Genomic DNA, 26,287 nt, shown 5'->3' on the forward strand with positions numbered 1-26,287 from the left:
TTTTTTACTATCTTGATTATGTCATACCACTGCCTTCTTGCCTTCATGGTTTCAGATGAGAAATCAGCATTTAATCTTCCTGAGCTTCCCTTGTATGTGATAGTTTTCTTTTCTCTTGCTGTCTTCAGTATTTTCTCTTTGTCTTGAGCATTGAATAATTTGACAAGTACATGTCTTGGGGTAGGCCTGTTGGGATTTATGCTGTTTTGGTGTGTTGACCTTTCTGGACATGTGCACCCATCTCCCTTATTCGGTTTGGGAAATTTTCAGCCCTTATTTTCCTCCAACACCCCTTTTCCTTCTCTTCTTCTGGGATGCCTATAATGCATATATTTGTTCATTCTGTGTTGTCATTCAAGTCCCTAAGTCTCAGCTGGATTTTTTCCATCTTTTTATTGATCAATTCTACTGTCTGTTTGATTTCAGATGTACTGTCTTCCATATCACTAATTCTTTCCTCTGCCTCTTCAAATCTGCTGTTACTTGCTTAGAGTATATTTTTGATTTCTTGGATTGTTCCCTTCATCAGCATCATATCTGTTACCTTTTTGTGTATGTTTACAGTTTCTTCTGTAGGCTCTCCAAGTGTTTTCTTAATATTCTTAATCTCTTCCTTCACTTCAGCATATTGGTCCATGATATTTGTTTGGCGAGCTTAGATTAGTTGTTTGATGTTCTGCTCCTCTTCCTGGTTTTTAGTTTGTCCATTGGATTGGATCATGTCTTCCTGATTGTTGTAATGTATTGTAATTTTTTGTTGCTGTCTGGTCTTCATTTTGTCTTGATGGGTTTGTTCAGTTGATTAGATTCTCTATCTAGTGTCTGGGATATTTAGGTGCTGTTTTTGTGTGTGTGTTAAGTCTTCTCTTTGACACTTTTTCTTCTTATTCTATTTCCTTGTTGTTGTCTAAGTTCCCTTGAAGGAAAATATTAGGGGCAGAACAAGCAAAAGAGGTAAGAAAAGATCAAGTATAATGATAGTGTTGATAGTAAATATTAGCAGAAAAAACATGTGAGTCCTAGGACAATGAATATTAAACTCATGTAAACTGTGTAGAGTTACAACAATAAAAAAGTGGAGTACCTACAATGAGATGGTAAACTGAATATGGAGAAGAATATAATATGAACTAAAAGGCCAGTGTGATCAGGAGAGAGGGAAAGAGAAAAGAAAGGACAATAACATAAAGAGTGAATAAAAGTTAGAAAACAGAATAGAGGTATTAGAAATAAAAAGCCAAAAAAATTGGGGGCTAAACAAGGAGAGGTAGAATGTAAAAGCAACAACAGAAGATGGAAGATAGAAAGATGTAAAGGAAAGGGGATAACATTGGAATCCAGATCAGTACACACAGAAATTGGAAAGAGGAAACTGAGAATGAGGAAGCACGGCAAACAAGAAACACTGCCCGCAGCACATAATAGAAAAAAAAGAAGAAGAAGAAGAAAAAAAGGATGGTGGGGGATAAAGAGGAAGCAAAAACAAGAAAACTAACAAACCAGGAAGACCGGACAAGGCCTCAAGCAAGGAGATCTCTTTGCAATTGAATAAACTGCTTAGGAGTCTATCCTTCCCCCTTTCTCCCTTCCTCTCCTCCCTCTCTCCCAGGGCAGCAGGAAGCCCATGTAAGAGCTCCCCTCTGAGATTCAAATGGGACCCTGGTGAACCAACTCACCATAGAAAATAATGACTCTTAGTCTCTTTGAGAGCTAGCACACACACCTTGCCACGAACCCTAAATATACTATTGGAAGCCTACCAAGCATGTCCTACTGTCCCCCTCCCTTAGGTGTGTTGCACAGGACTAGTTAATTGCCTGACATCACTTCCCAAACCAATTTTCCCTATCCCAGTATGCTTAGCGAAATCGAGGTGCCTCAGCAGATTCACCTCTCAGCTGTTCCCACTCAGCTGGTTTTCTGCAGGAGAAATGACAAGGGTGTACTCACTTGGATGCCATCTTGCCCCACCCTCAGGGAAGTTTTATGTCATTTTCATGAAGGTATTCCTTTGAAATATAACATAATAAAAATCAAGCATTTGTAAAATACCTACTATTTTTATAATTTATCATATAAGAGATATTAGATAGAATAAGTATAGGGACATCCAGCATTTGTGAGTGGATAATGTGTTGTCAAGTACTGGTACTTTATGAAGACTGTCTCCTTCAGCCTTTATGATAGCTCCAGGAAGTAAGAATCTCTATCATCCTCACTTAGCAGATAAGGAATCAGCAACAGAGAAGTTAGCTAACCTGCCTGTGGTTGCACAGTTTGACATGGTGTTGCTGGGACTTTAAAGCCTGATAAACTTAACCACTGCACTCTGTATCTCATATGGGATAAACTCTGTGGAATCATGTTTTTGAGAAAATGGTCAAATAATTGGTATATTTATTTACAGATTTGGACTGTATCATGAGAGAATGGAGTTAAGATATTCTCACTCATGACCAGTTGATTTGTGTTGGAATGGTGCCAGGATCTTCTTCGCCATCTGTTGGCATTCATATATTTCTAGGCTGAGGGGATGGATGTGGTAGAATGCAGTAGTTAAATGTGTGGTCTCCTGAGGAGATCATGGGGCTTAAATAACCCGGGCTACCTAGGCTCAAACATGACTTTCTTACTAGTTGATGTGCAAGTTTCTCAGCCTCTGTGCTTCAGTTTTCTTCCATGTGAAACTATGCTGACCTTGTAGGGTTATTGTAAGGATTTTGAGTTAACCGTTATGGCACTCAGGACAGGACCTGGTATAAAGCGAGCCCTTAGTGATATAGTTTGGCTTTATGTTCTATCTCAAAGGCTTGCCTTGAGGATATCATAAGTGCATTGGAATGTTCTGGATCATATAACTGGAGTAAAGATAGACAAGGCACTTCCTTCCTTCTCATTAACACATCTCCATACCTTGACATCACAGTTGTTTTTCCATGCTTTTCCATCCTATCCAATATGGCTCTGACAGAACACTGTGGATGAAGCCAGGAGGGATCCATATCCATGGAGGTGGACAATGACCTAGAAGCCACAGGAAGAGAGGTTGGGTGGAGCTCCTTTTGAGATTCCCTTGATTTCTGGGTCTGCATTTTTCCTTCCACTAGATTTAATACTGGTACTATAGGTATGAAAGCCAAGTGTGAAAAGCTGTTTAAATAATGCTCTGATTTACCTTGCATGTCTAGTCTCTTCACATATATACATATACACATAGGAAAAGAAGAAAACTGAATGGCTTTTTAAGGGCCACAGATAGAGTTGCCTAAAGGCAGTAATGCATATCGTCAAGCTGTATCTGACTCGTATGCTGTGTGTGAGGTTTATAGTTCTAACCAGGTACTCCTGCCCCTTGTACACACAATGTATTAGCTTTTCTAAAAGTCCTGAATAGAGGTCTCTGTAAACCCTGCTAACTGGCTTTAGGGAAATAAATGGAGAGGATGTGCATGTAATTATTAGCTCGCTTTGTAATTTTGTGTTTTAAAGGTAGAAACTGTGCTTGATTTGGTTTTCAGATCATAGGTGTTCTTGGAGTTGATGACATGGATAGTTGGAAATCAGGCCATGGATCCTGGGAAAAGCTGTGGAAACTGTGGAAACTTTGTCCCTCTCTCTTCCCTGTACCTCCCCTCACCATTGGCTCATGAATATGATTTCAAGCATCCATTCCTTTTCCTCAGTCTCCTGTAACTTCTGCATTAATATACAAAGAAATCCAAAACGCTGGGGAAATCATTCTATGAAGTGCTAGGTAACAGCATGTTACTGTGAAGAGCCCAAAGAAAATGTAAATTTCAGAGACCCTGCTTCTTCTACCTTTAAAACACTTCCTTCCAAATTTGCAGCATCTGCACGTTTCATAGGGAGAACCATATTAGCAAACCAAAAGTGCCTTCAGTGTTCAACAGCCTAATGTTGTCTTTGATCATAAGTATATTCAGATATCATGTCTTAATAGTCATCTCTTAATCAACGTGCTGATTATGGCCTCATTAGATCTCATGTCCTTGATATTTTAACATTCTTCTGAGTTTCAAAAATGCTGAGCAAATTTATTAGCTCTGCTTGCAAGATGAGGTAAATTGTCTGAACTCAGGGAAATTGAGCCAATTTTAATTTTCGTATTTTGCTTCAGCCCTTTTCAAGAGAGAAATTTCCGCAAAGGTCAAAAATAATCATGGGACTGCTATAGGCTTTTGATCACAGAAGAGATGGCAGGGATTACCTTTATATAGTCACAACTCTATGAAGTTCTATCTCCTCAGATCTAGATTTCATATATAAGTAAATACTGTTGGCTTTCAACTAAGCCCTTCTCTAAAAGTCAACTCACAGTTGGTTGTGAGTTAGAGAAGCAATTTAATGAAAAGAATTTTTATAATGTGTGTGGTGTTTTCTTGTCTTTCTTTTCTGTTTTTATAACAAAAGATGACTCTAGAGATAAACAGTCCTACATTTACCGTATTTTAACAAATCAGTTAAAAAAGTCCATGGTTATTTAATAAATAAGCGCCTACTATCATAAAGTATTTTGCTAGCCCTGCATTGCATTACTAATAAAATCCACTGGGTTTAGCTTTAAAGGTACAGTCAAGACTGCAGTGATCTATCTCCTTGCTTGGAGTCGCTGTGCACATGGTAATCTCTGAAATGTTGCTGCTGAGTTGGTTAGTGGTGGCTGCCCTAATTCCATAGATACTATTAATTCTAAGCATTTGGTCTACAACTAAATCAAACTGATGTATTGACTGTGGCTTCTTCTGAGCAGAAATAACTGAAGTAAACATGTGCTAACAAAAGTATAACTCTTTATTGGCTCCTGACATCCTAGATTTACTAATATTAATATATTTTTGATGCTTCATAATATCGAGTATCTAAACAATAAATGACTCATTAATCTCCAAATGTCATTCACCTTAGCTTAATACAGCCCTGTTTGCAGCTCAACACCTAGAGGCAGTTTTTGCATAGCTCTTAGTCTTGTGAGACATTTTCCTTGTAGTTCTCCTTACCAGAGAAGCCCTTCTTACCAGGGAATTGAACACTTTGGAGAAAATCTGTCTGTGACTCATCTTTGTTCTTACCAGAGACCAGTAGGAAGCCTTGATGTCAGTAGCATCCTTTGATACTAAGTAGATGAAATGTTTGGGAACAACTATATATGCGAGGCTGTCCAGGGTGCTGACCAGTCTTTCTAATGAGAGCTGACCAAACCACTCCATGCCGGGGACATACATACAAACTATTAAGGATTTAATGTGACTGAGGACTGGTCTGATGCAAAACAATTTGGAAACACGTTTAATTGGAAATGGAATGCCATTTTCTTGTACTGCGTCATAAAGATATCTGAAACATTTCATCATGATGTGGCTGTTGTACTCTTTCTCTATTTAAATTTTTAACTTCTCCTTGGGTAGAGAGATAATGAACAGTGCCTACAAGATAAGGGAAGAAAGCAACAGTTTCGAGATATTCCTCAGCCAGAGAATTAAAGGAATTTTTAAAAAAGTTAGAGGCAGTGTTTTTCAGACCTTTGTAGGATTTTTAAGCTGTGTGTGCTTTCTGCATGTCTGTCAATCTTTTATGTACCCATAGTGAGACCCAAAATGACTTTGACTTGTTTTCCAGGACAGCCAGGAAGCAGAGAACTGGAGAGACTGCCTCCCACTCCCCAGCCCTGTGAAAGTGTGAGACCCCAAGGGAGGGAGTGGATGGGGGTAGCTTCAAAGAGGAAAGGAAAGCAAGCCGACTCCATTAGGCTGCCGGAGATGAGAGTGAGGCCTGGAGACCACCCAGGCTTGAGAAGCAGCTGCTCCTGGCCCTGATAAATGATTCAATTGAAAAAATAAACAACCTCTTGCCAACACCAGAACCACATTATTATACTTACATACCGGGGTGAGAAATTTTGTAGATGGCAGATCCACCTCAGCTCTTGGCCAAAGAGGAGTGTTACTACAGAATGCAGATAACTGAATTATAGTAGATCCACTTGAAATAAAGAATTTCTTTCCAGAGCTTTTTAACTTTTGATTCAGGTAGACTTTTAGATGGAATGCAATGTGTTTACTGAATGATTTCTGAGACCTTAACACCTGTGAGGAAAATTAAGAATTTTAATAACTAGGAGGGAAGAAAGTCATTTAAATTAGCATCCAGTTTATTTGCTTATATCAAACTCATATATTTAAGCCATTACTGTATAATTTGGACTTTCTTCTCACTCTTCTGATTTCTATAAAATTTCTTCAGGGATTCCTCTTTCATTTAAGAAATGTTTGTTTCCCTTAGGCAAGGTGAATACAGTGTATAGTCTGGAGCTTGAATTATTTCATTCTCTTTTTTGCCCTGAAGGACGAGGCAATGTCTTAATTTTGGGTTGCATTTGGCATGTTTTACTCTTTAATTAGTTGGGGGAAAGCATGCTTTTCCATGCTACTCTTTTGCTATATCCAGATACTATGAAAAATCCTGGTGACTAAAAACTGTCAATTACTGTGGCTGGCTTTGCACTGCTTTCTGAGAAGTATATGGACTGCTGCCCACATCCTCCTGAGTAGTCAGTTCTTCTAGGATTTTTCCATGGAAGAACCATTAATGGCTGAGCAAGATCCTAGAGCAGACAGTAGGAAGCAGGCCACTTTTGTGGAACTTTTGTTTTATCTTAGAAATACATGTAATTTTTCATTCTACTTCATAATGGAGTGGTTTAATGTTGTAAAATAAGGACTTCGATTCAATTTGCCTCCCAACCTCCATCAGCTTCAATAAAACTGGGTTCCAGAATGATATTTTAAGTTAACTGCATGGCTTCATGTGTCCTAGACAAACCATTCTGTACTCTCAGGGTCCACCCTTCCCCAGGCTGAGAAGTGTGGCCTTAATGAATTAAATTTCTCCGAACAATGTATGGCTGTAGGTTTTAGGTTACTTTGGGTCTAGAACTGTCCAGGTAAACCACATATATGATTTGTGACATCTCTACTGTTTCAGACATTGTTCTCTAAATTATCTGCCATCTGATGGACAAATGATTCTGGACAAGTGTTCTCTCAATATCCTTCCATCTCTTTCTGTCACTTGACCACCACTTGAACCTCTGTTTGCTAACCACCCATTTTCTTCTTAACTTTCCAATTTGGTTCCCTTTCAGAAATGTTTCTGTCCACGTCTTTATTGCTTTTCCAGTGCATAACTCCATTGGGCTTTTTTTGGGGAGGGGTGTCCGATTTCAGACCTCTCTACCTTTGAATATTTCCACTACTGCTGGAACTACTATATCAGCAACCTAGGCTAGGTTCAGCTGTGGTCACAAACCTTAGAGGCTTTCGACGACTGAGGTTCTCTTTCATTCTTGAAAATGTGAACATAAGATGTACTTCACTTTCTCTTTATTCTGGGATCCTGGTGGGAGAAGCAACCCCTAGAAATATTATGGGGCCTGTGGTACAGGGAAGAGAAAAGGCAGGACTATGAGTTGGCTCTTAAAATTTCTCTTCACAAGTGGCACACATCATTTCCACTCACATTTCATTGGCCATATCATGTCCACAGTCCAGCCTGATGTTAATGGGGCAGAAAGTGTAATCTTCCCATAGCAGTAGGCCTGGTAGGGAGGCGCAGCATGGGTTTGGCATGAAGAAAATCTCCCAAAGCCCTGTTTTTTCAGCTCTTTATATAGCCATGATCTGACACAGTGCCTGTCACATAATAGATGCTCAGTAGGGAAAAGACCAACTTGTTTCTTCCTGAAACTCTGTCGTTCCTTGGTGGAAGTAAGGACGCCATGAGGCCCCCATGCCTCTTGGCTCCTGTCTTTTCTGTGTCCTGTTTATCTTTTACCATCCCCTAGTGTTTGTCAGCGTTTTCTTCTCAACCCTCATCTTCTCCCTGGAAATAGCTTTCTGCTATACTTTGTTGTTTTGGAAATCTACCATGATTTGTTTTTTCCTCTACCTGTGGCAATTTGCCTTTGTATTATATTTCTGAATGGTTCAGCAAGGCAAGGGAACCCTAGAGTTTTTATTTTAAACCATGTCGAGACACGAGAATGTGAGTCAATTATTTGGAACTTTGATGTTTTCAGTCTTGCCATTCTACATAAAGCTTTTCAGGTCGAAGTTCATATGCTCTGGCAAAAGATTTAACCCCGAGCTTTTATCTAGGAGTACTGGGGCCCACAGAGCTACAAAAAGAGCTTGAGCAAAACATAAATACAGCAAACCTCAATTGAACGTTACATAGATTTCATAGAAATAATGTTACTATACCTGCACTACATGAGTACAATGTAGAAAATATCTCTTAAAGTTACCTTTGGAGTCAAAATAAACACTTCAGAAATTCTTTCTAATAACCATTACCTACCTTTAAATATGATGGGCATTTTATCTTTGCTTTGAACCCCCAAAACAATTAAAAAGTTTCAGAGCTACATGCTCTGCCTTACATTGCAATTTTTGATTTAGATATTTCATTCTCTTACTAGATTGTAAATTACTGAAGGCAGTAGTTATTTTCCCTTTTCATCTTACTTTGGTAAGTACTAACAGATGTTTGTTGAATTGAATATCATGGTGATATATGCTATATTATTTTTGAACTCAAGTTGGGTTCATTATGTGAGCTCTCTGCAATTTTATTAAATGGTTATGTAATTAAAATGCATATATTTTTATATTTATAGTCTGGAGTCATAGCAGACATTGGTGTGGACCCACTGGGCTCACTTGCAATGACTAGCACTTGCAGCTCTTTGCCTGAGGACTTTCTCTGGCCACCAGAGACTTCTCTGCCACTGTATGAATGTGCTGGGGAATTAATGTCCTCCCTCCCATGAAACAGCCCTCAGCCAATGACTTACAGGAACTGGTGGGTAGATTCCCCAGCAGCCTTGCCCCTTGGGTAGGGTATCTGCTGGACTCTGCCTCCCAGGGCTCCCCGGTGAAACTGAGCCCCACTTGCGCATAGTGGTTACTTGCTTGATATTGCACCCTGCATTACCACAGTGCTCTCTTCCCTTCCATGTATTTCTTCACTCCCCTACTGACGTTTCCTGGTTTGGCTCCCAAATAAACTACTTGCCACCTAAGCCTCACCTCAGAATCTCAAGAGTTTCTAAGTGGAAGCCAAACCAAAACAAGCATTCATATGTAAAATTTACTATACAACAGTTTCTGTATTTCAGGGCCGCCCATTAAAAGATAATGCAAACCACATATTATTTAAATTTTTCTAGTGACCACATTAAAAAGGTAAAAGGAAATGGGTGACATTAAGGTTCGTATATTTCATTTAACTTAATATATCCAAAATATTATCATATAAACATGTAATCAATCTAAAATATAATAGAACTATTTTATATTCTTTTTGCACTAAGTTCTGAAATCTGGTGTGTATTTTACACTTAACAGCACATCACAATCTGTAGCCACATGTGGCCAGTGGCCACCATATTAGACAGTGGAACTTTCCTATCATTCTTAACCCAAAATTTAGAGACTGGATAGCTCTTGAATATGTAGGAGACAGTATGGTGGGTCATATTTTCGACTCTTAGCAGTCTTACTTGCCTCCCCCATTTCCTTTTCAACTGAATAAAATCTCTATACATAGCTGACTGGCGGGCATCCCCTTGTCTAGCCTAAATGCAGAGGTTTAAGTTCTTTCAAGAATGAGCCTCTGGCAATAAGTTTGAAACTTTCACTTATGCTTCTTACACATTTGCATGCAAAACATAGATAGGCGAGATTGTTTAGCATTTTTGTGTTTATATGTTTTTCAGGCAGAGGGTACCAGACTTCAGCGAGAACTCCGGGGATATTTAGCAGCTATCAAAGGTAATGTGTATGAGTTGTTAACTGCATGTTACCAAGCACAGGTTGTTCTTGGAATTCGCAGAGTGACAGGATCTAGTGTTAATTACAGAGTCATTTGGCTTTCTGGTAGGATGGGTCCTTGAACACAGGTGTTCAATTCTGCCCTCCCCCAAGTTCCCATTGAAGTGATAATCAGAAGACACGGAGAAAAAATATGTGTACCCTTATGTTGGATACTAGGAATAGGCGCCACCCACGTGCCAGAGATTTCTAGGACATTTTGTTAGAAAGAGTGAGCTTGAAACCTTGCTCAAGAAAAACTGCAGCTGGCTCACATCCTGCTGGAAGGCATGTCTCAAGAAGAGGACTGACAGGACTCACACTCAAGCCCTCAACCTGGGAGGAGCGGGGGTTGGAGGCAGAGGCAGGGGAAGGGTTGTCAGGACACACACTCCTGGGCTGCCTCTGGCTTGTGTCAACCAGCTGCACTTGCAACTCTCCCAAGGGGGCTGGACTGGAGAGACCCTGGCAATTGTGTCTAGCCTCAGCCATGCAAGGCACCGAAATGGGGCCAGTGTTCTATATTTCCTCTACAAGATCAAACTCCCTGCACTGAAATCAGATCCAAGTGTACCCATAAATGGGATATATGATAAGGCAGACTTCCAGATTAGTGGGGAGGAAATAGATCATCTGATAAGGGGTCTTGGGAAAAACTTATTCCTTCCAAATTCCAGATATTGTAAAGATTGAAATATGCATATGAAGAAATATTTTAAGGTATTAGACTAAAACACAGTAGGCTTAGTCTATACTTTTGGGTGGAAAAGTTCTTTCTAACCTAAAAGACAGAAACCATAAAGCTAAAAATGGAGAGATTTCATCTCATAAATATGTAACATTTACCTATGTTTTAAAAAAGTCACTTTGACATCATATTTAATGTAAGTAAATCAAGATATAGTCAGTCAGTCACTAAATGACAATCAATTGGTTTAAAAAAGGATAAAAATATATGAGGCGAGAATATTAGCCAAAGATGAAATACAGATCTATGATAAATGTGGAAAAAATGCCTAGCCTCTCAAGTAATCTAAGAAAATTGAATAACATCAAAAGGGATATACCATCATTTTTATTCTGTATATTCAAAGACATTTTTTTTTTTTTTGCCTTGAGGAAGATCATGATACTCATCATTGGGTGAGCTGTGATGACAAGAGTCCTTTCTTTCTTTTTTTAATTTATTTATTTATTTCATTTCTCTTCCCTTCCCCCCCCCCCCCCAGTTGTCTGCTTTCTGTGTCCATTTGCTGTGTGTTCTTCTGTGACCGCTTCTATCCTTATCATTGGCACTGGAATCTGTGTTTCTTTTTGTTGCGTCATCTTGCTGTGTCAGTTCTCTGTGTGTGCGGCGCCATTCCTGGGCAGGCTGCACTTTCTTTCGCACTGGGCGGCTCTCCTTACGGGGTGCACTCCTTGTGCGTGGGGCTCCCCTACGCGGGGGACACCCCTGCGTGGCATGGCACTCCTTGCACACATCAGCACTGCGCATGGGCCAGCTGCACACGGGTCAAGGAGGCCCGGGTTTTGAACTGTGGACCTCCCATGTGATAGATGGATGCCCTATCCACTAGGCCAAGTCCACTTCCCAAGAGTCCTTTAATACACTGCTAGTGGAACAGTTTTTTCCTGGAGAGAAATTTGTTAAAATCCTTTAAATGCGCATTCCTTCTTTTTTTGACTCTGCCTTTTAACACAGACATTCCATTTCTAAGCATTTATTCCATGGCTTCAAGGTGAATGTGTGACATCAACTCAAAAGATAATCTGTTCTGAATTGATTAAATTGGGTTTAAAATTTTGGAGTGAGTGGAGGTCAGGTGCAACACAACACAATGGGAACCCGAGGCCATAATGCATGAGAAGAGATGGTTTGTTACTCACAGGTCCCAGAGAGAGAGGGGTGCTGTGCAGGGTGGCGGGGAAGTGCCATCGGTCCTGGTGGCTCATCCAGTGAGTGCTGGGAGAACACAGGCAGAGAGAGGAAGCCTGGCCTTGTGCCATCACTGTGGTCCAGGGGTGGAGGTTAGATTTCCAGGAGAGCCAAGGACTGGTTAGTTTATAGCAAAAGTGCACAAAAAGGGAAAGGGAACTGGGAGTCCGAGGGCAGTGGGGGTGGTTAGCTTATCCTTTGGGGTCAGCTGTAGGCTCTGGGTGAGGTGTGGTGCCCACAGATGCAGGTTTGGACTCTGGGGGAGTTTATACCCCAGGGCCGGAAGGCTGCTTATTAACTAGGCCAGAGGTCAGTTTTGAGGCAAGTGGCTTAGCCAAAAGAAGACATACCTACGGGGCACATGCACAAAATTTTGATCGTTATAACAATATCAATAAGTAGTAAAACCTTAATAATTAAAATGTAGCCATAATAATAAAAAAATCAGTGAAATTAACTTTTAAACTAAAAAGTATTTAAACTTTGCTGTGTACCAGGCAGGTAACTATAATCCTCACTACAACTCTATGAAGAAGGTACTATTATTATCTCCATTTTATGAATAAAGAAAGTGAGGCACAGTTGAGGTTAAATATCTTGTCCACAGTCATGTGACTAGTAAACCACAGGTTCAGAATACATGCTCTGGTCTCTGAGTCTTCTGGACCCTTGCTCATGCCTGCTTTCTTATACACCTTTGAACTACATGCCCAAGGACCAGACATTGGTTTCTCAAATTAGAGTTCAACTATACAATGGATTCACAACAGCCTATTCCAGTTACTTTTTTTCTTTTCCACTGGAGGTACCTGGGATTGAACCCGGGACCTCCTTCATGGAAATGTAACTGAACTACACGTGCTTGACTCCAGTTGCATTTCAGTCAGCACTTACTAGGCACTAGGTTCTGTACTAAGCACTTTAGGCATATTACCTCTTTGTGACTTCTGATTTTCCATCAGAAAATCAAAGCCACTGTAGGCATTTCTTTCATTTGATTTAGGAGTTGAGCACAAGAGTCACGTATTAGTTCAAGCATAGGACTTTTTATATTAGCTGATTTTTTAAAAAACATGGGTATCAATGTGTTGAATAAGTGGAAGAATTCTGTCTCTTTCCCATGTCCATAGATTTTGGACTATTTTACCTCCTTAGCATAGAGACTGCTGCTGAAAAAGCCTGGCATAGTTTTTTCCCTTAATGTGGACATCTCTCCAGAGAGATGCTGGTGGAGCATGAAATCAGCCTTTCCATGACAGGGTGCCCTAGATTCCACATGTAATGATTGCATCTCCATAAGAGGGAAAAAGATCCTTCTATCAGCTTTTCCCCAAGTGGATTTGGCTGATTGATTGATGTTACCAAATGTTACCCCTAAAATAAATTTTGTTTAAGTTAGTTTAGCAAAGATTGGGTGTAATGAATGTTTTAACAGGTTACTACAGAGCTTCACAGGGCCCTTGGTATGCTAATGTAATCCCCAGAAGGCCCATGGGATAGGCAGCTTTTCTCAGTGTTATTTGACTGTGGAATGCCTTTCTCTGTTTAAAGTCTTCGGAGCAATTTGGTGTTCTTTAGAATACATTTTGGGTTTTTGCAGATACACTTAAAGCCAAGGCATGTGCATTAAGTATATCATAATTTGCATTGTCCAAGTGCTTCCATAGCCAATTTTTCTTGTTTTCATAAAAAGAACTCTAATTGTACTGTAATGTGGGCAACATGAGAAGGAGAACTGGCCCTAGAGAGATCATAGACCTGGGTCCAGTCTCAGGGCAAATGTGGAGAAATCACTGAATCTCTCAGCTGCCTGGTTTCCTCCTCTATGAAGAATCCTAGTTGCTTTCTGAAGCTTCCAGAAGCTCTAAAACTGATTCTGTGAAATGGGTTAAATGAGCTCTACTCTTTGTCACCACTGGTCTCTCGGTCTGGAGGTCTTTATCATTATCGATGATGCTTGGGCTTTGAAAGATAGATCTTACTCTTTAATTCTTATTCCTTTTAGCAGCAAACATCTCATCCAGGATCAATTTTGTGCCTGGCCCTGTTCTAGGAAATGGAGATGCAGGAATGAACGAGACATTGTCTGCTCTCAAGGAGCTCATGGTAGAGATGGGATAACAGTTAAATAAACAGAAAGCCGGGGAGCACATAGGAATACACACTTTAATAGAGATGTGCGATGAGTGCTGTCCTGGAGGACAGTGCTCTGGCCTAATTTAGAGGCAGGAGACTGGGTCAGGAATGGTCACTTGAATTACACCTTCCTAGGAACTTAACACTTGACTGGACCTCAGTAGGGGACACAGATGGTCATTAAATTATGAGGGATGCCACAGAAAGAGGTTGTTGTTCAGAGGACACTCAGGGAGAGGAAGCAAATGTACAAAGATCAGGAACCAGGAGGAAGCCTGGGCTCTTGAGGGAACAAGAGGTCAGTGAGGTCCAAGCAGGGAACTGAGCTGGATGAGATGTGGAAAGGTGGGCAGCATTTGTACAAGGAGTTGTGTGATGCATAGCTTGGTGCATTGAAGTTTTAGACTGTCAGTGGAGAGTCACTAAATTACCTTGGGCAAGGGAATGAGTAACATGATCAGCTTAGCATTTTTACAACAGTAGTTACTGTGACTGTGTGGAATTCAGGCTGGAGGAAACAAAAACTGCAGACCAGAAGACCTATTAAGCTAAAACAGTAGTCTATTAAAGATAATAGCTATTATTATTTAGCACTTATGTCCCTGGCCCTAGGATAAGCTTTTTTCATGCTGCTTCTCATGTAATTTCCACTATAACCTTCTGGAGGTTTGGTATTTTTTGGCACTTCACAATTTGGAAAAATGAGGTTTAGGACCATTAGGTAATTTGCTTAAGATCACACAGATGGTATGTGATGGACCAAGATGTTTAATAAAGGCAGGCTGATTTAAAATAATACAGGCTTAGTTATTATGTCATACTGCCTCCAAAAGTGTTTTTCATAGTAATGGCTGACAACTGAATGTTTATTGTATAACAAGAACGTTGAGGATTATTTCATCTCCTTGGTGAATGCCTAATCCAGGGCTGTACAGTGGGGATGGAAAGTCAGGGGTGGACTTGCGAATCATGAGGCAGAATTGGAATGTCTTGGTGACAAATTCAGTGTGGGAAGATGACAACTGGGTGACATTCAAGGAAGATTGGGAAAAGGGACTGGAGCAGGTTTGGATGGGAAAACAATGTGTTTATTTTGGACATATGAAGTTGGATTGGAGGTACTGGTGAGACATCTGAGTGGAGATGGCCAGTAGGAATTTGGAATTAGGGACCCCTGGCATGTGGTTAGTGGTGGAGGCCAGAGACAGGGATGATGAGCATGCAAGATCCTTCTCTAAACGGAGGTAGCCCAGGGAGTGCAGTGAATATTTGTTAGTGGTATGAGATTTGTTGTGTATGCATAACCTGAGGGGTGGGGTTGACTCTTCCTGAACCATCGCGAGGTCTCCCTTTTTTCTGTCAAACTCTTGTTCCCACTTACCCTCTTCCTTGAGACTCTAGGAGAAAGGCTTGCCTTCCTGCTTTTCTCTGAGGACACTCCTCTGTCTTCTTAAGCAGCTGTCTTCCAAACAAAGCTGCTTAGATACTTGCAATATGTCAGATATTCTTTTCGTGGTTTGATTACTGCTGCTGCTGATTATTGGCATGATGTATTATAACCGATGTTATTTTTAACTAAAACATATACTCTTAGGCTGTCAAAGCAAAGCATACTCCTGTAGCAGAGCAATCTATGCAGCACATCTTGGAGAATGAAAACAGAAGCTCACAAATTGTGTTGCAAGTGGAAATAGATGATGTTAAAATAAATGTGGTGAAAGTTCAAAATTTTGAGGAGGGGGAAGTGATTCCATCCAACAGTGAATAATAAGTAGTTCTTCTACCTATGATGCAGTTTTAGAAATCATGAATCTTGTAGGAAATTAATGGGTATTAGATATTATTGAAAGCTAGAGGTAGCATTTAACATTTATTGTGCTATCTTGCCTAATTACTTTGAAGAGATCTTGAGTTTTAGCATTTTGTGTCTCGATTAAAATCTGTCAGCAGAGTAAGTTTTAAATGAGCCACTCCTCTTTTTCCTTCTTAATCCCCCTAAAATCTCCACCAGTCTTTATGCCTCTTGAGAACAGGGCTTTTGACTTTTTCACCTGTGTACCCACTGAAACACTTGCGATGTAGTAGATATTCAGGAAACTGCTTCTGTATCACAATGGGTTTTTTCCATCTTATCAGTACCCATTCATGCAGTAATCGGTTGCTATTTGTTGACTGTTAAAAGATTTATTTACTGCAGCATTGGTTTTAGCCTCAAAGATTAGGACCTGTATATTTGTATTTTAAGCTCACATTCAGAGTATTATTTTTACCACAAAGGTAATTTATCCCTACAGTGCCACCATTTCTTTTTTTTTTTTCCCTTAAAATTTTTAGGACTATCTACATAGCAGTTTATAATTTTCATGAGATTTAAGATTTAAAAGAAAACTACAGATGCCATTGGGCATCTGAATTATGTAAGGGCGTCAACTTGTCAACTGGTAACAACTTTTGCTATTAATTTTGGAGTCTATTTCTTGCTATAGATTGGCTTGTACCTGGGGAGGGATGAATGTGGACACTCGGGCTGATGTTTTAACCTGTCGAGTGACCACATACATAGTCATCAGAGAGACATTCTCACTCACTTGGATTCAGAGCACTGGGGAAGGATGCAGGGTTTTGTATCATTTTTGGCTGACCCTACATCTGCATGGCTCTGTTTAATCAGAATCCCTGGAGACTTAATCATTATTGTTTTTTTTCCTATTGCAGTATATCAGTCAGGATTTTCACATGCGACTGTGAGGGCTGGCAAGTACAAGATTTGTAGGGAAGGCTGGCAGGCTGGAAATTCTAGTAAGAGTTGATGTGGAAGTCTTGAGTCCATTTTCCAAAAGGAAGTCCAGGAGGCGGGCAGCATTTCATCTTCTCTCTGGAAGCTTTTTTAAAGAAGGTACCAGGATTGAAACCAGAATCTCGTATATGGGAAGTAGGTGTTCGACCACTGAGCTACATCCGCTCCCCTTCTTTGTTCTTAAGAGCTCCTACCTATTGTATGAGGTCCCCCTATATTATCAAGGGAAATCTCCTTTCCTTAAAGTCAACTGATTTTAGATGTTAATCGTACCTACAAAATACCTCCACAGCAGCATCTAGGCCAATGTTTGACCATAACCTAGCTGAGATGACACATAAAATGAACCATCACACCTGGACTGGCAGGGCTTCATCCTGTGGTGGCCAGGTCCTGGCAGCAGGTGTGGAGGCGGCACACCTTGGACAGGGCATCCTTTAATATGCTAATGTGCACAGTGGTACAGTCTTCGTGGGGAGAGGGCTACGGGTCCCACCCTTCGTGTGGCCCTGAAAACACGTTGCAGACTCTACTGTGCAAAGGTCAAATATAGAGCTACATCTTGGAAGGGAAAGGAAGGGGAGACTGTTTTATGCCACGAGAGTGAAAAGGTATCATGAAACACCAAATTGTATGCTCTGTTTTATGTATCTTCTTCAAGGATATACGTCTATTATTTCAGCGATCTTCTTTAGTTCTTTTTCCCTCACCGTTAAGCCTAGATACTACCTTAAGTCCAACAAGCATCTGAGTCTGTACTTTAAAGAATGGTTTTCATCTGTGAATCATTGGCAGTAAGTTTGTCAGATGTGTTTTTAATATTTAATGACAGCCTTTTGATCTTTGCTCTCCCTTTCTCCAGCTCCTTCTTACACCGGCTAGTGACAAAGGCCAGGTCTCACCTTGGAGTTGGTAGGGAGAATCTGGTGCCAAAGAGGTGCTTCTTGACAGCCATGGGCCAGCTTGCACCTATTTTGTTCTCAGATGTGAGCTGCCTCCATGGCTATCCAGCACTGACTTAACCATTTCTCCTTTAAGTGGGGAACACTGGAGAGCACTTCATAGTATGTTATATCATCATGCTACACTCAGAAATGTTATGTCTTTCCTATTATTAATAAACACATTTTGCAGCATGCAAATGTATTTTCTAATGAAAATTTCCACTGAAAGTTAAACAACGCTAACTTTTCTGAGAGTTCTGCTTTAAAAGTCTGTTCATAGCTTTTGATAATATTCAAAAGAGAAAACACCCCTTTTTTTTTAAAGTTGTTTTTAGGACACATAAACCAACTTCAACTGTTATACACTGAATTTCTATTGACTTTGTTTCTACCTGCTTCTAAAGATGTTTTATTGCTTATTTAGAAGAAATTTTATTTTTCGAACTCTGCAATGATATGGACCAGAATCTTAGGTGTCCTATCCAAGTTAAATGGTTGCTTTTATTTTGCAATGATAATGTATAGAATAAGATACAATATTAGTTTTGTTGTTTTCAGAATAAGGCATGTTATTCTCTTCTTCCAAGACACAGTATCTGTCAATGTCACGTAAATAGAAAATGCACGATGTGCTCAGATAAGTCTCAGAGACCCTCAGGGAAAGATGAGGCTGTACAGGCCAGCAGCAACTGCGCCTTCAGAATTTCTCCCTAAATAATTAGCAAGTACTCAAGATGATCGCCTCACTTAGCAGAGTAGGGGGAGGAGGGAGAGAACTCATTGACCGTTTCTATCTAACACGAGTTGTTCTCCTCCACCGCTAGGCATGCAGGAGGCCTCTATGAAGCTCACCGAGTCGCTCCACGAGGTCTACGAGCCCGATTGGTACGGACGGGAAGACGTGAAAATGGTTGGCGAGGTGAGTGGGTGGAAGGCAGCCCGGGAGGCCTGGGGTGGCTTCGTGATGCTCCCCCGGTGTCCTGTTCACACAGCCGATCCCTGCCCCTCTCTCACCACTCTGTGGCCTTAATCAGGAGAGGAGACCACATACCCAGAAGGCACCATGCAGTTTCGCCATCAGGGTCTTCCCACACACGTAGTGAGGCGTGAGGATGATTATAAAACCGCTTGGGTAGAGTGCTGTGGGTTCAAGACTTTTTTTTCAGGATAAGAATAACATCCATCTGTCCCCTACTACACATCTACACATCGTAATAACCGTTTCTGGCAGGAGAACTGTCTCGTGGCCTGATGCTGTGTACCAGCCCCACTGCTCTACCTTTGATTTGTCTTTCCCTGAATGTAAGGAGAGGAGTGACTAAGAGCTGCAGCTGTCCCTTGCCACAGCAGCCAGTCCACTGAGTGGTCTGCAGGGTCCGAGGACAGAGGCAAATTCAGCCTGCTACAAGGAATCTAACTGCAGTAAGGCCGGGCCCTAGCCTTATCTTAACTCTTGAAATCAAACTTCCAGCTGAGGGACTTCTGACTGGCGAGGGGTGGGAAAGTGGGAATTGATGCTTTGCGAGGCAGAACAGGTCAGAGACCAAGAATAGCTCCACGTGACAATGGGCAAGTCCTCTAATCTTCTGGGGCTTTCTACAGAATGAGAAGAATAAGTGTACCTACTCACAGTACACTTCGATTGCTGTCCACTAACCTAATTAGTGCTCTGTGCAAGTTATGATTCCTAATGTGAGAAAGCTGCCAGTAAGAGGTTCACTCATATCCAAGGTCTTTGTTAAAACAAAGAGGAGGCTTTTGCCATGTCTTCCACTTCTGATGAGCTCATTTCCCCTCATTTAGGTACACAACACCTAAATCAGATGCGGCAGCCAAAGCTCAGGGGAAGGTCTGATAGTGATGATCTGAAGAAATACACAGCCCTTGGAAAGACGGGTTAGCAGTGAGACCCCAGGTGGCTCCATGAAAATTCTGACCTCCTGACATCGAGTTGCATAATCTCATTATATCTGAGATAAAACCTGAGGAAAGCTCTCATTGGCTCTATTTAAAAACTTCCAGGATATGAATTTGACAAAACCACCCTCCACAGATAATTTCAAATGCTATTATTAAGTAATTGCTTCTTCCCACATTTCTTTAATATAAAGTCACTGTGTTTCAGCATTGTGGTGTTAAATGCTTATCTCATTTTGTAAGTTTTTGGTTAATGGTTTAAAGTCAGAAATTCATCATAAAAAGAGGGATTTTTTAAGGAATAATAGAAACCTATGTTAATGACTGTTCAGAACAGTGTTGCATTCTTTATATGATGATAAATGCCCCTCTTGACATTTTTCCTGAAGGAAACAGCTGCTCCTCTACCTTGGTTCTTGAGATTGCCAGGATTCTTGGTATCCTCAATTGCAGAGCCATGTATTGGCCCTTTTGATGATGAAGGAACTGAATACTCCATGTTCTGCTGCTCTATTCACATGAGAAGTTAAGACACACCTTTTTGGGAACTGGACTGGCCCAATGGATAGGGCATCTGCCTACTACATGGGAGGTCTGCAGTTCAAACCCTGGGCCTCCTTGACCCGTGTGCAGCTGGCCCATGTGCAGTGCTGATGCACGCAAGGAGTACCCTGCCATGCAGGAGTGTCCCCGCATAGGGGAGCCCCACACGCAAGGTGTGCACCCCATAAGGAGAGCCACAAAAGAAAGTGCAGCCTGCCCAAGAATGGTGCCGCACACACGGAGAGCTGACATAAGATGACGCAACAAAAAGAAACACAGATCTCCGGTGCCCCTGATAAGGATAGAAGCAGTCACAGAAGAACACACAGCAAACAGACACAGAGAGCAGACAACTGGGGGGGGGGGGGAAGGGAAGAGAAAAAAGAAAAGACACACCTTTTGGTAGAGTGGAATTAAATAGTTTTGTTCCCATAAGTTTCTTTAATCGGGACATGGAGCAATTAGGATTAGTTTTTTAAATGTGAGAAACAAAAACATGAGCAAATAAAGTGGTTTAAACAAAATAGAAACTTGCCTCTTGCATAAAGGAATTTGGAGGTCAAGCAGCTGTTACAGATTGAATTATGTTTCCCCACAAAGACTCGCTCAAATCCCTGGAGCTGTGAATGTGAATTCATTTGTAAATAGGTTCTTTAAAGATGTTATTAGTTAAGATGAGAATGGATTGACTAGGAGTGGGCCTTAATCCAATATAACTGAAGACCTTATAAGCCAAGGAAGTTTGAACACTGCCAGTAGGAGACAGACAGAAAGAGAAAGTCAGGTGTTGGAGGCAGAGATTGAGTTACAGATTGCTGGCAAACCACCACCAGATGTTCCAGACTTAGAAGAAAGCATAGTCCTGCTGACACCTTGGTTCCGGACTTCTGGCCTCCAAAAGTTTGAGACAATAAATTCCTTTTGTTTAGTCCAACTAGTCTGTGATATTTGTTATAGCGACCTTGACAAACGGGCCACGTATGGCATGGCAGACTCACCAGTATCAGGGGCCCATTTTTGCCATCCTTAGCTTGCCTCCTTCAGGTGTAAGATGACTCTTTGAGCTCCAGCCTTCCTTTCTCATTTCTGCATTCCAGTCAGCAAGAAGGGGGAAGTGGGAAGATGGACCACTCTCTCCTTTCAAGAACACTTCTGTAAAGGACATCCCATTGGCCAGAACTTAGTCACATGGCCATGCTTAGCTTCACAGAACTTAGTCACATGGCCATGCTTAGCTTCACAGAACTTAGTCACATGGCCATGCTTAGCTTCACAGAACTTAGTCACATGGCCATGCTTAGCTTCACAGAACTTAGTCACATGGCCATGCTTAGCTTCAAGGGAGGCTTGGAAATGTAGTCTTTTTTTCTTGGTGGCCATTTGCACAGATAAAATGGGAAGTTCTGTTTCTAAGAAGAAGGAAAGGGTAGACACTGGGAGAACAAGCTCTTGGTGACATTCTTGAGTACCTGCTGCGTGCTTGAGATTCTGTGAAACACTTTATGTTGTCAACTCATTTAATTGGGTAAGTGGAAACTCAAGGAGGTTCATTTCCCCAAAGTCACACAGCTTGGCTATGAACTCTACTTTGGCGAGGCAACCTGGTATAATAGATCATAGGCTTGGGATTCAAGAAGCTAGACATGGGTTGGAATCCTGGATCTGTCCTTTATCAATGGCATGACCTTGGGCAACTTACTTAACATCTCTGGACTTTGGTATCCTCTTCTGTAAAGTATCAGTAAAGCCACTTTCTTCATAAGGCTTCTGTGAGGATTAAATAACAATATGTGTTTAAGTAAATATATATTATATATTTTCATATATAAATAGATATTCAATATAAATTGATATATATATACAAATGTTTCTATATCTAGGTATATGTATACATCTGTAAAATGTTTAACCCAATGCCTGACATAATGATAGCCATAGTAATACTTAGGCAAAGGTTCATTGTTTGTTTCTATTTAGGGTGGTTTCTAATTCACAGGTAGCTTCAGATGCAAGTTGTCTCAGTGGAATCATCATAGTCTGTTAACTCCAAAAGTTCATCTGTAAGGATCTGGGCACCTATTGAAGCTTCTACATTTCTTTAGTAATTCAGAATCAGAAATATATATACATATATTTTTTTTAGTGAACTGAACTCTCAGGTGGTCTATATCGTAAGTTAGAACTTGTGGCCAAATTGCTTTAAAATTTTATTGTATTATTAAATAATCCATTTTCCCTCTAATATGTAATGTCTAGGAAACCATTACTTATCTAAATTTTGGAATTTTTCAAAGTTTGGCAAAAGTTATCCAATTAAAATAATCCAGCTGTTTCTCTTTTTCTTTCAGAAATGTGATGTACTGTGGGAAGACTTCCATCAAAAACTAGTGGATGGATCCTTGCTGACACTGGACACCTACCTTGGCCAATTTCCTGACATAAAGGTATTTTACTCTGTGTCTGTAAATGGAAAAATTAAATGATTCCATGTAGTTATTGAAACATGGCAAGAACTAAGAGGAACTAAGTCTTCAAACTGACTTCAAAGACAGTTGGTCTTTTTCATTTATTTAACTTTTGGATTTTTGTTCTATTCCTATCAGTTTGAAATGAAACATAATTACAGAAATCAAATTTCCCCTTGAGTATAGTTTCCCCTTTTATTTCTCTACAGAAGTCTTTTCAATCTTATATATGAAACCATATATAAGTTCATACTTTAATAGTTCAAACTGAACTATTAAAGACAAAAGCATTTCAAGTACATTTGCATCTGGATCCAAAAATATCTTGTCTAAGAGGTTTATCTTGTTTGATGCTTGGGTCCACTGCAAAGGTAAATACGCAAGTGAAGGGTTCAATATAATAGAGTTGGAATCCACTCTAGAGGTAAAGTTGGTTTCTAAACCAAAACTTTGGGATATATATATAGCAAACAGGATTAAACAACAGTTTTCCATGTTTGAATTGGAATGCCAGGTAAGTCAACTGTGTGCTAGTGTCTTGTAGGGTGAGAAGGTTGTGAACCAGCATCAATGGGCACCCACAGCAAACATCTTCTTAGTTGTTTTCTAATACATAATGGCCCTGACCCTCCTTATAGCGATTGCCAAACACTTTCCAGAAAACTACCTGCAGTTGTGTGTACTGGCCTTGCCCGTGAAACATAGTGAAGCCTGAACAACACTCATATCAATGACTTTGGTTTCCTTGGTCCTGCCCAGAATGTCTAATGCTTTTTGGTCAATGTACAAAGCATGTTTTAGGCACCAGGGGCACTAGACAAGAACTTGAGTGGATTGTACTAGATTCATTAGCTCTATTGGAAAAATGTCATAGGGAACAAATAAATCCAGTTGATGGATTCTCAATGATGCTAACATAATAGAAAGCACAGTGCTTTATTGAACCACTGGGTCTCTGCATCCTTACTAAAAGGTATGAATCAGTTCTTGCTTTTTAAGTTCTGTGAGGACTTGAAAAAATAAATTAAAAAGTGTGAGGCTGCACACATATACCAGACTACAAGGAAAGTGTTTTGGAACATCTTCAGAATATTTTCATACACTTTCCCATTTTCTTCTGGAAATCTGTAGTATTTGAAGAACAAACAGCCCTCAGAATCATTATCACATTTTTAGAGTATTGTTTATTGCATGGCAATTTAATCTCCTTTAAAATCAATTGCCAATAAATCAGAAAAGGAGAAAGGAAAGCAATGTCCTCCTACCTTAAAATTCTAAAGCAGCTTGCAAGTTGTCTAAATTATTCAGGTGACATATATGATATGCTGAGCAAACAAAGGCCATGATTTAGCTTCGGAGGAAGGTATTTGCAAGGTTGTTGAGTTGCTAGAACAAAAACAGTGTCACCAACAAAATGTGAAGGATTTTAATTTTTATGGTGCTTCCCAGAGATAGTTATTTAGAAATTAGAAGATGTACTGCGAGATTAAGACAATATCACGACAGATCATATTGGCTAGATCGTTTGGTTTGTCCTGTGTCTGAAAGATAAACTTCTATTTTAGCTAGTTTTTTCTTGGGGTTTATTGTTAGGATCCTGCGCAAAGATGACCCTCCAGTTACTGAACCACCTCAGTAGAGATTTTGGAATAATATCATCTAGCTTGTTTTCTGGATGCCCTGAAGAGAAATGAAATATATGTCAACCCTTTCCTTGCGTTATCGAAAGGGGCTAAATCAATCTCTCTCTCTCTCTCTCAAACCACATTTAGGAAACTGGAGTATACCCAGAAGCTATCAACCAAGGTAGAGAGTTATGAAACTGTGTCACACGATAAATATCTGAGGAAATTAGAAGTGTGTTAAACTTGGAAAGAACACAATTGGGCATTGGAGATTAGGAAGGGATAGATGTCTTTAATATTTTAAGGACTTTTCTTCTGTGAAGATGGGCTTACATTACTCTGTGTGCCTTTACTCAGTGGGTGGAAGTTAAAAGTGGGTGTAGACACTTATCACCATCCCTTCATAAAATTAGTGCTGAGTGATGATATATTGGAGTTATTGATGGAAAGGAGAATTGTGATCATAAATTCCAAACGGAGAGTTTTCAAAGCTTGGAACACAAGTGACTTGACACCCATTAAACACCACAGGCCATGTATAGTTAATACCTCAGACAAATTTCCAAATATTTATACCAGCCTTTCAGTAAGAGCTCTGAAGTACCATTCATGAAAGGATGGTGTTTAACTTAGCCCACTGTGATTGGCAGGGCACCCAGTGTTATGGTTGCTATTATGCAGCACTGACATCTACAATCAATGTTATAATAAGAGCCAGCTTGTCACCAACCCAGGCAGGCTTACAGCTGTGAGCGGTTATTGTAAAATGTAGTTTAGATTCTATTTTGGCTGCCATGCATGAGCAGCTAAGCATATCTGTACTGCAATGTGCCAAAATGTATTCCAAATTGGAGCTATTCCTGAAATTTTAAAAAATAAAGTTTTCTTTCTGTAGAAGGTTAGTGCACAGTGGGAAATCTCATGAAATTATAATTTACAATTAAGTTTATTTAATTACATTTAATTACATTTACTATTGGATGGTTAAATAAGAATTGTATCACCTATAAAAAGCTAAAGTATATTAACTTATTTAAGGGATTTGGTTCTTTTTCCAAGTTTCACAAATATATAGGTAAGGAAATATGATTTATTTGTTTTCCATCAAAAACATATGTGCGTCAGAATGAGTGATGGCCTTCAAAATAGTCACTTGTACCATGAGCCACATTATTTATTTTACTTCTTATTTTTGAATCAAAAATAAGATTATCCAGTGCATTCTTCAACCTTATTCCAAGACTTGGCAATAATTTAATTTTGGCTTCTTTCAAAAATTAAATTCATCTCCAGAGAATCAAGATTTGCAGCTCAGAAGATATTAAAGGGGTCCTCCTCCCTCTCCTAGCAAATCCACAAAGAAGAGTTTTATAAAAATTTGCATATAGTTACAAAAGGTATTGCTTCAAGGTGCAATGCTCTTTTTTTTTTGTCTTTATTTTTTTAATGTTACCTTAAAAAAATATGAGGTCCCCATATACCCCCCACATCCCTCCTCCCATTCCTCCCCTCATAACAACAATCTCCTCCATCATCATGAGACATTCATTGCATTTGGTGAATATATCTCTGAGCACTGCTGCACCTCATGGGCAATGGTCCACATTATAGCCCAAACTCTCCCACATTCCATCCAGTGGGCCATGGGAGGACATACAATGTCTGGTAACTGTCCCTGCAGCATCACCCAGGACAACTCCAAGTCCTGAAAACGCCTCCACATCTCATCTCTTCCTCCCATTCCCCACACCCAGCATCCACCATGGCCACTTTATCCACACCAATGCCACATTTTCTTCGATTACTAATCAATCATAGTAGTTCGTGAATAGAATATCAGTAAGTCCACTCTAATCCATACTCTATTCCTCCATCCTGTGGGCCTTAGAATGGCTGTGTCCACTCCACATGGATGCTGGATGTAGGCACTCTTGGCTCCCTGGTGTGATGGTTGACCTTTTTTTTTTTTTTAAAGATTTATTTATTTATTTATTTAATTCCCCTCCCCTCCCCCGGTTGTCTGTTCTCTGTGTC

The 26,287-nt window shown here is 40.2% G+C and overlaps 1 protein-coding gene across 2 annotated transcripts in view; it reads left to right on the forward strand.

Annotated features, from left to right (window-relative positions):
• The window catches only part of AMPH (amphiphysin), a 267,871-nt gene that overhangs the window by 156,591 nt on the left and 84,993 nt on the right, over positions 1-26,287 (forward strand). For both annotated transcript variants that reach the window (XM_058296765.2, XM_058296766.2), the window contains exons 3-5: positions 9,797-9,851; positions 18,528-18,622; positions 22,512-22,607. In XM_058296765.2, coding sequence (XP_058152748.1) covers positions 9,797-9,851; positions 18,528-18,622; positions 22,512-22,607 — 246 coding nt within the window. The remainder of the gene's footprint in view (positions 1-9,796; positions 9,852-18,527; positions 18,623-22,511; positions 22,608-26,287) is intronic.

Source organism: Dasypus novemcinctus, chromosome 5 (genome assembly GCF_030445035.2).
Source record: "Dasypus novemcinctus isolate mDasNov1 chromosome 5, mDasNov1.1.hap2, whole genome shotgun sequence".
Lineage (NCBI taxonomy): Eukaryota > Metazoa > Chordata > Mammalia > Cingulata > Dasypodidae > Dasypus > Dasypus novemcinctus.